At 41.5% G+C, this 12,464-nt stretch overlaps 1 protein-coding gene across 4 annotated transcripts in view; it reads left to right on the forward strand.

Annotated features, from left to right (window-relative positions):
- Positions 1-11,806, forward strand: part of rpgrip1l (RPGRIP1 like) — a 32,273-nt gene extending 20,467 nt beyond the window's left edge. For all 4 annotated transcript variants that reach the window (XM_087138021.1, XM_087138019.1, XM_087138022.1 and 1 more), the window contains 12 exons: positions 17-171; positions 609-734; positions 1,960-2,049; positions 2,661-2,918; positions 3,943-4,017; positions 5,125-5,361; positions 6,058-6,121; positions 6,303-6,523; positions 6,844-7,036; positions 7,541-7,625; positions 8,642-8,775; positions 9,531-11,806. In XM_087138021.1, coding sequence (XP_086994147.1) covers positions 17-171; positions 609-734; positions 1,960-2,049; positions 2,661-2,918; positions 3,943-4,017; positions 5,125-5,361; positions 6,058-6,121; positions 6,303-6,523; positions 6,844-7,036; positions 7,541-7,625; positions 8,642-8,775; positions 9,531-9,649 — 1,757 coding nt within the window. In that variant the 3' untranslated portion in view covers positions 9,650-11,806. The remainder of the gene's footprint in view (positions 1-16; positions 172-608; positions 735-1,959; positions 2,050-2,660; positions 2,919-3,942; positions 4,018-5,124; positions 5,362-6,057; positions 6,122-6,302; positions 6,524-6,843; positions 7,037-7,540; positions 7,626-8,641; positions 8,776-9,530) is intronic.
- The last annotated feature ends 658 nt before the right edge of the window (positions 11,807-12,464 follow it).

Here is a 12,464-nt window from a genome sequence, read left to right on the forward strand (position 1 = left end):
CCTATATTCATACCAGGTGTGCAGCCTAGCCCCTATGCCGTCTATCGATTCTTTGATTTCAACGATCACGACACCACCATAGTGACCAACAGTAACACTCCCGAGTTTAACGATGCCTATGTTTACCCTGTCGTCATGACTGCCGAGTTGGATCAGTACCTGAAAAATGACGTGAGTCGATAAAATTCTCTTGGCCAATCCCATTTCTAATATCCTAAGCAGCCAGCTATGGTTGAGTTAGGGCACAAACTATAATTAAACCACTAGTTAATTGTTTTTAACAGTGCACATGCGCAATTCAGGCACACTCCAAGGACTCTAGCTGAACTATTGTATAAAATATCCATTGTCACTCACATTGTGCCGTTGGCTGCAACTCTCGTGGTGTTCATGCTCAGTGACATCTGATACATGTACAGTTATTTTCACCTGAATGGTTCCCTCTGGACCAATAAATACCAATAGTCATCTCCCAAATTTGCTCAGTGCTAAACAGCCTTGGCCTAATTCCACCAGCTTGTATTAAGCAAATATTTAATGTGCTTAGCACATTCCTGTTTAGCAGTTCCTTTGAAAACCAACCCTTCTCTATCCGTGGTTGATTTCAGGCTTTGGACGTGTACATATTTGATGACACCGACCCAGAGGACATGGCGTACATCGGAGTGGCAAAGATCCCGCTAATCAGCCTGGCACACGACAAAGCCATCCGGGGAACATTTGAGCTCAAACAGGTCAGTCAATATGGCTGTGTGATTGGCCAGTGTACTGTGGGAATTACAGCATGTGTTGAGGGTCTTGAAGCAACTTACCAACTTGAGGGGGGGAACTTTGAGCTCAAGGAGTAAGGTGCAAGAAATGTGTTTGTAGCAGTACAGGATTCAGCAAGTTTGCTGGTGGAGTGTACCCTGAAACAGCAGAGGTTTCAAGCTCACATGCTGTTGAGGAACCCTGGGCAAGGTTTTCTCCTCACATCTCATTAAACACTGAGGAAGCATCGGAAATAATTAAATTCCCCATGCGCAGCTGGTGAATAGAATTTGTTGACCATGTCTCACAAAATGCTCTGTGAAATACGGCCTTTCTGTGGTGAGCTCTGGGTAGCATACTGTATCATGAATTGTCCATTGGAACGCCGCTATAACGAACAAGACGGGGTCCACGCTAAATGTTCGGTACAGCGGTCGTTCGGTATAGTGAATTTAACTGCCGAATGTTTCGTTGCCATGTTGAATAGCGCCCTCTCTTGTCTAACTGAAGTGCACCCTCTTGTGATACCTTGGTTCGCTGTTTTCATGATGTTTTGCTGTTGCATTCAAGTTTAAGGTTTCTAGAAATGTATCTGTTCGTTATTTTTTTTTTAATTTAAACTTGAGTCAAAAAGTTGATATCAAATTTATCCTAAAAGTCGTGAAACTACTGCTCAGGATCGATCTCTGATGCATGCTGTGGTGAATCTCGGTTGATTAGTGTATCAGCGGCACCCTCTTTAGACTATTGTTAGTGCAATGCCACTGTGCGCGTATGTACGGTTTTCTTCCACACCCGATCATGTGGTGTCACAAAACCAGTGTCTGTTCAATACCGTTGACAACTAGTGGCTTTCCCTTCTAATCCTTGGGAAAATAATGGCCACTTGTCACTTTCCAACATAAAAAAAACACTGACTGTTTTATCATGTTGACGTTCGGGAATTGCAAACAGCAACTGAATAGTGTTCGGTAGGCTCTCTGCACAAATTATTAGGAGCCAAGGACGATATTCGGTACAGCCGAATGTTCGGTATAGCGGTGTTGGGTATAGTGACGTTCCACTGTATGTTTTTTTCATTTCTGTCTTCCTCTTAGGCAGTACATCTAAGGGAAAACTTCTTGTTTTGTGGCATTATTCTCTGATTTTCTTCATTTTTGCTTCAGTTTCAAATACTTCAAATTAGGTTGTATGGTTTCATATCCACAGAGCGACGGCAAAGTGTACGGCACCATAGACATGGTGCTGAAATGGCACTCGACGTACTTTGCGCCCAAGATGACCTCAGGCAAACCAAAGGTAACCCTGACTTCTGTATCCACCATTCAGAAATATACTCTGCGCTTGTAAAATCAACTGAGAGACTGACTATGTAAGAAAAGGCTGCCATCAATTGTAGGCCAGTATTTTATGCAAGGTTTTGCCCTGTAACTGCCATATATATGCACACTGTATTCTTGGTGTGGTCTGAGTTGCGAAAAAAATCACAAGCTTTCTCGGGTGGGATCCGAACCCACAACTTCTGTTTACCAGTGCAGACATCGTAGTAAGAACAAAATTGTGGGTTCAAATCCCACCTGAGAAAGCTAGTGATTTGTGTTCGCAACTCGGACAACACTGAGAATATAATGTGAATTAACATACGTCATTGTAAGGGAAAACCTTGCATAAGATTTATATCCCCGACGCAAAACCAAATGAATATTGTGGGCCATCATTGTATAGTGAAACTGGTTAGTCCCAAGTTTCATTGGTGGGATTGGTGTGAACAATATTAACCAGTGGAGTTTCACAAAAACAGTAGTCTCAAAATCAGTCATGCTGGAGAGGAGGCTGTGGGTTTATGTACTGGATTTTGTCATGGAGACTGCTGTTAAGAGTTGACCAACTTCATAACATGTCAATTTCAGGCTTCTAAACCACCCATTGCACCAACTACCCCATCCAAGCCAGAACCCGTTGTCGCGCACCGTCCCCCGATCAAGCCGGTCTCCGCTCAAGCCGCACCCGAGGCCACCCCATCGAGGCAGCCACAACCGCTGGCGGCCTCCACACCTGCCATGCCTAGGCCGCGGTCTGGCAGCCAGCCGACCGAAGCGGACGCGGGTGAAAGGGGGGGAGAGAAATCTCGGCCCCTGCCTCGACCGAGGACAACATCACAGCCTTTGGTAAAATTTGAATCTTTAAGCGTGAAATGCTAAGATTTATTTGCAAAGCGAGAGGACACCAAAATGTGACAATGAGCTCTTTTCATGATTGTGTTTGTTATAGTCAGATATATAGTATTTATCAATCAGTGCTATGATTATTGACCTGTTTATCATGGCACCTAACCAATTTTGAATCCATTATCGGGACGCATTCAGGCTCGGCCCCAACAGGTACCCATATATACTTCTGTGTAGTTAGAGGAATGTAGGGGGGGTAAAGTGACTTGCCCAAGGTCACAAGATGTAACCAGCAGCTGGATTCGAACCTCCGACCCCATTACATGGTTTCATAAACTCTAAGTGCGAGGCTACACCCGCATTAAAGGAAACATGCAGTGGATATCTCCCTCAATTTCTTTTCATGCACGTTACTATGTGTTACGACAATACAATCAAGATCTAAATACTTGCATTCATTGGAAGTGAAAGGAGTTTCAATTCTTACAGAATACTAACATCAACATCTGCACACGGGCGCCATCTTGATGTTGTCATACAAGGCACTCCTCGGCAAAAGAGCATAAGAACAGTGTAAACAAAATCCTTAAAATATCACCCACCAACAGTGTTTTGAAGAAACAGTGTCAAAGCAAACTGCTTAACATTTAAACCAAGTTTAAAGTGGAATGTATACCCCAAGGAATGTAGCGAAGTGTGGACACACATCTTGTGCAGTCAGTCCTATGTATATTGTACAGCCATATGTACAGAGATATTGTGGAGACAGTCCTGTTCTGCCTCGAATGACATCAAGTTTTGGCTCTTGAATATAGAAATCTTCATTAGCATTCTATCGATAATGTAAAGATTTCTCCCTTTTGCTTCGGCAAAGTAGGTGGAAAGTTATCATAAAATGTAAAGAAAGCTGTGCTACATGTATTTAGTCATAAAAATCCTATTGTGTGGTTTGTTTCGTTAATTCTCTTGACGCCTTAAATTGACAGTAGCTCTTAGAATGCTCTGTTATTTGTCACTATGGCAGGAGCCTATGCCAAGGAAGTCCTCCGCTGAATCCACCAAGAATCCCGTCATTGCTGTCACACCGCCACCACAAGAGGTAAACATTGACGCAGAACGTCAGAAAACAAAAGGAATGTGATGACTGCAGAGTCCGCGGTGTTCAGACAGTCAGAAAAAGAGATACGATCAAAACATCGTTCCTGCTTTTGACCAGGTCCCAGGAAAATTGGTCATGAGGTCTATTTCTCTCTAGCAAATTTTGTTTTTCACGTTTTTTTCTGTATTCATTTTGGATAAATCACTGTTTGAATATCGTGCACAATGTGGACATAATTCACAAGTAAACATTGAACAGCTTCTCCTTCCTTTTTTTATCACTCAAGATTATTTAAAGAAAATGAGTGTATACCGTGAAACTTCAGCATCACTTATTTTCATGCATGTTACTATATGTTACAGCCATACGAACAAGATTCAAGTATTTCTTTTTTAGTGGAAGTGGCAAGAAGGTGGTGGTGTTTTATTCTTAGGAAATCCTTTCTTCAGTCTGTTTTCAAGGTTGCTATTGTACTTCTGTCGTGCAAGGCATCCCTTGTCAAAAAAAGCAGAAGAAAAAGTGCAAGATTTATCCTTCAAGATTACCCATCTACAAAGTTTGGAGGAAATGTTTGCAATTACTGTTGTCCAAAACAAGCTGCATAACGTAATAAAGAAGTGAAAAGAGGACTTAAGGCCAAGAAACATGTGGTATAAACTTGTGCGCAAAGCTATGGAGACACTACTGCTCTGCTGTGGATGACAGATAGTTTGGCTCATGAGTATGGAAATTTGTGAAAGTATAAAAACAAGAATGTTTACATTTCTGCATTTTAGTGCTTCAAAGGAGGTTAAAGTGAATATATGTACGATAGGGAAGTTTCTTTTCTTCACAAAGTTGAGAAGAATGGTTATCGGAGTTGTTGAAATGAAAAATGTTCAAGGCGTAGTTTGTATATAGCTTGGCATGTGCTATTGTTACCTTTCAACATCTTGCATTCCAAGAAGGTTCACTACATCGTTAGTATCCCCTGCTTGTATCACCAAGGGGTCATTGTGTACAAAGTGTATGCCGACTGAGAAAAGGATGCATTTCTGAGCAAGACATCTTGGAGCGAACTAGACCATGCATCAGGGTCTCAAGGGTCTCAATTATTCCACCTGACAGAACCCGGCCAACCCCATCCTGGGTGTCACTCAGACTCTGGAGGTCGACGGTCAGGCTGCCGGCCCGTCGGCCCAGGAGAGCCCCTTCGACAGCGAAGAGGACGCCGTGCTGGATGACGTAGAGCGTGAGCTGGAAGGATTGTCGAAGAGACAAGAGCAGGTGGATAATTCGGCGGAAGACGTGAACGACCTGGTTGCCCAGGAGATGAGAGAGGAGTTTGGACAAGAAGAGGAAAAGGTATGTCACCGGCAGTGGCACTTTGATTTCTGAATTGACCTGACCTGACCTGACGTAGTCCTACCTATCGCATTCCATCCCATCCCATTGGATTGCATTCTGTGTTGTCGCACCTCATCTGACTGCAGTTCATTCCATTTTTAGAAGAGCATTTGATGGTTTCATGTGAAATTTGAAATCTTATGAAATTTAGTCTTTTTTCCACTTCATGTAAACTCCTTGATTCGCATGTGTTAGCCAGCATTGTTCTTTTCATAAAGTCACGTTAATTGTGTCAGTTTCATCATTGAGTCCACGGTTTGTGTAACACGAGCATAAAACAATGTCATTTGTGAAGTATAGCCCGAATTTCAATCCAGTATTTTCCCTACATACCCCAAACCTGTACATTTCTGAAAATACTCTGATGCTGTAAAAACATTTCCAGTTACAGGCTGGCTTTTTTCTTGTCAGTTTTTTCCATGGTTGGTGCACCATGCACAGACCTTTATTAATTAATGGAGGGTTAATTAATGGATGTGCAGTGGGGACTGATTGCCGTACAGTGGCCCAGCTAGAAATTTATCTGGTTCAAATGCAGTCGCCTCTGACATTAAAGATAACCAAATGTGTTCTCTAGTCAGAGGAGGAGCAGTCACAGGGAGTTGCAGGATTTGAAATTGTGCATACCAATGTGGATTTTATTTTGTTTGTCAGATTGGAAAGACGGAGCAGTTTGACGACACCATGTTTGGAGACACGTCCGCTCCAGGGGCAGGGGGTAAGATGAATCCTATCTGAAATTATGCACCCATTTTTTGACCCTAGAAAAAGTTCCTGAGTTCTGTTACGCATTCTTGCGGTTTTTCTTCCAAATCCTGTAAAGTATTAATTCAAACCAAGGTAATACTTTCTCACAAACCTCCGGATTTTTGGCCAATTTCCCCACTTTTGTGGGTCAGACGATGACTATGATGAAGACTCCATTGCAGAAGAGATGGATATTCCAGAACCCATCGAGGAAGAGGAGGAGTCAGAGGAGGAAGAGAGGGAGGAGGTAGGGGCTGGGGATGCCGGGCAGGAGATGATGGAAGGGGAGCTGGAGGATGGAGGCGTGTCCAGTGACAGCGAGGCTCTGGTGGTCATGTCTCCGGCCATGAACAGACCCGTGTCGGCAGCTGCGGTGAGTCAAGAACCTGTGGCATTGCTCTGCAGACGCCGATTCAGATCTCCTCATTTCAAAGAAAGAATTTCAAAGGTTTATACTCTCACCAGAGAGATAGCTAGAACTCAGTAATGTAAGTATTTTTCATTGGTTTTTGGAGTGCAAAGGTTGGCTTGAGTCAAGCGTCTTACACACTGGTGTTTGTCTGAGTGGAAAGTACCAACCCCATTCTGTTTGTAAAACAGTGAAACTTGGCTTCAGTTTGTACTTAGTTTGGATTCCTGTGTGCTAGATAAGTAAACCTGATGTAGAGTCGTGTTGTGTATTTGAACTGCCAGAGTGAGAACACGGTGTCGGTGACCATATTCCACTTGAGTCTGGAACCAGACACGGCAGTGATCGACGATGCTAACATCCAGAGACTGTACGTTGAGTACCGCTTCCTGGGCTTGTCCGGAGAGGAGACCGAAACGCCGTTCTCATTGCCCAAACCCAAGGCATATCACAATCTTGTCTACAACTTCAAGAAAGGTAGGGTTGTTCACCATCAACGTCCTTGCGCTCAGTCTTCAAGCAAACTATTTCACTATTTCACCGCTTTTTTGGGGGGGGCTTCCTTTTGAATTCTCTTTTCTAACGGAAGATTGCTTCACATTTCCATCCAAAGAAGTAAATATATTTGTTACACTTCGGTCATTTTTCTGTGCACAGGATTTTTTTATTTTACATGAGCAAATATTTGACCCCAAAATTTGGCAGCATTGAAAAGTTTAGTAGGCATTGAACATCTCTTGGTAAGTGAACACTTTTTGTTGTGAATTTTTTAATTTTTGATTTTGCTTTTTTCAAAACAGGAAACTGAAGTAATCTGGTTAACCAGTCAAGTATAAAATTATTTACCTTGACATAACATGGTAACAGTTGTTATTTAGGATGGTTTGTTTTTCTTAGTTTTATCAACTCTGAATCTAAGTTCTCAATGTGAAATCGGGTTCTTTGAGAAGGTAGACCTACTGATATCTCTTTCATTTTCAGTGTTTCACGTGGATGCTGAGAACAACAAACTTCAAAGGGACTACCTGGTCAGCATGCTGCACCCGGATGACGTCACACAAGGAAAGTAAGTACATCTGGACCAAAACCTGAGCCCCCCCTCAATCCTGTAGTAGTGGTCGAGGCCACTGCATTGACCCATGACCCCTTTTCTGTAAAACAAGGATATTGTAAAAATGAGCCTTTGAGCCATATTTTTGCTATAAATTTGGTGTTAGTTTGTATCAGGAGGTGCAACCTGTGCTCTTTCCTTTATTGTAGCACTCGGTTTGGCATCCTGTTGAAAATGGACGCTATGTGCTTGAGAAATGTGGAGAGTTCCTTTTGATCAACATAGTACAGGATTCTTTGGAAAGCCCTTAACCTCTAAAGTGGCTCTGGTGACTACAGTCGACTCTCGTTATTACGAAATTCCGCGTGTCTGTGGTCCCGATGAAAACGTGCACATTTCTATGGGGAAAAAATCTGTTGCAGCAAAAAAGCATTGTACGAAATTCCTGTTACCTGTATTTGCTTTTTTAAATCTCTCATGCAAATTAAACATGTTTTCAAATGACAGTGAATTTTGTCATTCTAAACACATCACAATACATGTATATTTGAATCATTGTAACTAAGATTTTTTTTATATATAACATCAACTACGCGTTCACGTGTATGCACTTACATGCATACACGTGCATATGCATATGCATGTACATGTACGTGGCATTGTACAACAATGCACCAAAACCGTTGTACTGCATTCCACCTATAACAAATTTCAGATACAACGAACATTTCTACTTGGTCCCGTGGATTTCGTAACAACGAGAATCGACTGTTTAACTCATGTTGTCAGGCTTGCGTGGTCATAAGCACTCTGCTAGTCGGAATCACGACGTCAGTATTTTAAGGGACGACTTAGGATAACCTTTTCCCACACCTCCCAGCTATACTTACAACATGTTGAGTTTTTGTTAATTGTTATTGCTGTGATGAAACTTACACAGATCTGTGGGAAATTTGAGAAAGGAAATGCCCACAACCGCATAGGGTATTAAAACAAAGCAATTTAACAGTGACTTGCACAATCATTTCCAGAATCCGATTCACTCTTGTGAGTGAGCCCCTGGAAGAGAGCCAGGACCTGGAGTGTGAGGACGTGGGCTATGCGTATGTGGACGTCCGAGAACTGCTTCAAAATGATAAGGACATGATTGAACAAGATGTGGACAGTGAGTGGACACATTTCCTTACGTCACCAAATAAAAAATTGTACTTGAAATAATTCAGTGTGATGGTTAACCCCTAACCATGCTGAACCCAACAAGGTTATGCAGGATTTCAATAGTCCCTAGGGGGTTAGGGTTCACCCTAACCATGCTGAACTTAACAAGGTTATGCAGGATTTCAATGGTCCCTAGGGGGTTAGGGTTCACCCTAACCATGCTGAACCCAACAAGGTTATGCAGGATTTCAATGGTCCCTAGGGGGTTAGGGTTCACCCTAACCATGCTGAACCCAACATGGTTATGCAGGATTTTAATGGTCCCTAGGGAGTTAGGGTTCGCCCTAACCATGCTGAACCCAACGAGGTTATGCAGGATTTCAATGGTCCCAAGGGGGTTAGGGTTAACCCTAACCATGCTGAACCCAACAAGGTTATGCAGGATTTCAATGGTCCCTAGGGAGTTAGGGTTCGCCCTAACCATGCTGAACCCAACGAGGTTATGCAGGATTTCAATGGTCCCAAGGGGGTTAGGGTTTAAGAGTATTTTGGGAAAGACACGTTTCAAAGGTTCTGTTCCCTTTACCCATTTTTATTTTTTTAAATTTCTTTCTTTCTTTTGCCCTGAATTTTGGAATGAGTTCCTGGTGCGGGTGCCTGGGTACTTGTGTTTTATTGGATAGGGTATCCAGTTTGTACACTACCCATAAATTAACACCCTAAGCTTCGGATTTTGAGATTCTTTTTTTCTCCCTGTTCCAGTTCATTATGCCAAGGAAGAGTCCATTTTGATCGGGACCATGAATGTGTCTGTGGAATGTGTGGCGGCGTTGAAGGCAGCATCAGCTGAAGTTGATTACGACAATGTTGGCCCAGAATAAATTGCGACACAGGTCCCTGGTGACAGCAGACCCGGTCGAAACTTTCCATCTCTGGAGGATCTGTGTATATTGTGGTCCTTGTCACTTTGAAAATAAACCGAAAAATGATCTCAGCCCGAACTGGACTTCCAAGGTGCCTTCGTTTGGTGTAAATGTTCACTGACTGAAAATTTGACAAGGGGCGGGCCTATGACAAAATCAGTCACATTTGCTTAAGAAGTCAGTATGGAGTTACTGCATTATAAGTAAAATGTTTACCTTATCATCTCAAGTGCTCTTTTAGTTTTTGAAATAGGCTGTTCAAAAGTGAAGTTGTTAAAATTTACATTGGCCCGCTTGAAATGTCCAAAACAAGAAATAAGAATTTGATTTGGGGTTTTGAGGGGGAAAAATACTTTTTTAAAAGCTCAGCAGCCTAACAGATTTCAGAAATCTCAACATCAGTGAAAATGCCCCAATGCAACTTTTCAGCTGTTCCTCCTTTCGTAGCTGTGTCAAGTTCAACCTGATCTTGACTTTACTCTGCCACCTAAGCAGACTTTCTTTTGTTGGTGTGTACTTTTTTGCAGCGTGCTGACTATTGAAGCAGAACATTTAGAATGTGTATGAGTAATATCCAGAAATTAGGGCTCCATTTTTTATTTGTGTCCCTGTCATATCTGACATATGATTTTGTACGTTCAGAACACATTTTGTAATTTCCAAGAGTGACGAATTAATGCAAATTACCTGCCAAACAAATAGTAATAGTTGGAAATCAATTCCAGTGATATTTTTTTGTCAAATAACAAAGGTCAGATGTAACAGGGACACAAAAATGTCACACTTTTGGACCCCTAATTTCTGGGATTACCCGTATTCCAATCACAGCAGGCCAGATCCAGGGACAGATTGTCTAGTAAACATGGCAGTCACTTTGATGAGGGCCTGCGAAAACCCAGAGGGCCTGCAGAAATCCTAGTGTATTGTAAAATACACCTACGCTAAAGTAAAGCAAAGGTTCTTGAAATTTGGGGCATCTTTGCGGGAATTTTCTGTTTGAGGGAGCTTTAATCTAGCTGACATACCTTAGTACTGCTTGGCATCAACATGATGTACAAGGCTCTCCAGTCCAGTGCAAGTCAGCACTGTGAAAGTGATAAGAGTACCCAGACAGGATTTCAACGGTCGTGGATATCCTGAAAAAATCCTGGGAAAAATATGTTCTACAAATTCATGGAAAAATTGGGCTGCCCTGGAATCCTGATAACAGAGAAGAAACGTCATGAAACTCAAGATCATGCAAGGGTTACTTTTGATGGGTCACTTATTTCATATTGATAAATTTGCAGGCAATCCTTGTCAATCACACTATGGCAGTCTTCCACTTCAAACAGCATTTGTCATCAAAATGGCAATAAATGCTTCGTAAATTGTCATATTTGAGTCTTGGAAAACTCATGGAATTTTGATTTCAGATTTCTGTGGGAACCTTGCCTAGACCAATGCAGAGCTTATGGAACACTGGTGCTTAATCAGGATGTGGTAAATCCTGATATGACATTCATAAACCCTGAATTTAATTTTGTGTACAAATGGGTGCCTTATTACGCTAGTTTTTAAAGTTGCCAAGGTTTGGGGATATCATTTCCCATTGGATACACACACAAGAAGATCCCTCAGTGTTCAAATCCTTGTTAATACCTGTACAGTACTATATTTTAACATTAAAACATACTGAACATATGAAGAATCTTTTGCAGGAAAGCAGAGCACAGATCACTTTTGTTTATTTGAAATGAATGAACATGTATATAAACATTGATGCAACTGTAAATTTGTATCAGAAGCATCCGTCTGGTATTCCTGATATTTTTTTGTTTTTTGAATGATGGCATTTTTCAGTGTGTTTGTATATATGGGATATGTTTGAGCCTGACTTGTGGTGTGGCAGACATGGCAAGTACGGTTTCATGTAAGTCAGTCCTAAAAATGTAGGACATTGAAATCGTCAACTAATTTGCATATTTAAGAGAGCAGGAGGTCAGATATTTTGACCTTTAATTTGAGAAAAGGTGGGCACAACACGGCTTTCAAAACTGTTGGGTAAATAGCAAGAGGGAAAACAGTAATGTAATGCATTAATGTGAAGCAAAATATATGTGTGAATTGGTCAGACATCTTTCGCGTGTTTCTGAGTTTCATGCAATCCGATGGGATATAGAGTGTGTCCCCAAAATAAGCTAGCTAATGCTGTTCATATTCAAAACTGAGTTTGAATTTTTCTTTTAACTTTTCAGTAAAAAAAGGGGTTTACTGGTCCGCACGTTTTAGCACACAGTGCTGTCAAATTTGAATACAAGCGCCATTAGTTTATGTGATCAGACTAAATTGCTGTATTTACTGCGATGCATCTCTGGAGCAACAAAAGTTAATATAGTTGAAATAGAAAGCATCATCAAGCCAAGATTGTCGTCTTTAAAACCGTATAATTTATAAACATCGGTAAGTGGACATTTTATGTTTAAGATGGGCTTTATTTTGTTCGCACCATTTTAGGAGGACACACTGTATTGTCCATGCCAAACAGAATGCACTCAAAATGAATTACGCAGTAACTTATTTTCAATTTGGCCCCAATTTCTATCCACCATTTTAGTTTTTTGGGCACTTTTTTCAGTTAAAATATGTGTACCAACATGTTAGTGTTAGCTTTTGCTTGGAGAAAGCCCAATTAAATGCATCCGTCCTATATTTTGGAAACCGAAATGGAAAACGAAAAAGTTTTATTTTGTTGGTCAGTAACACATAATTGCCTGTTATTTGTTACGCGTAC

The sequence above is a fragment of the Acanthaster planci genome, linkage group LG06 (genome assembly GCF_054643075.1).
Source record: "Acanthaster planci isolate LZ-2023a linkage group LG06, COTS_SCS, whole genome shotgun sequence".
Taxonomy (NCBI): Eukaryota; Metazoa; Echinodermata; class Asteroidea; order Valvatida; family Acanthasteridae; genus Acanthaster; species Acanthaster planci.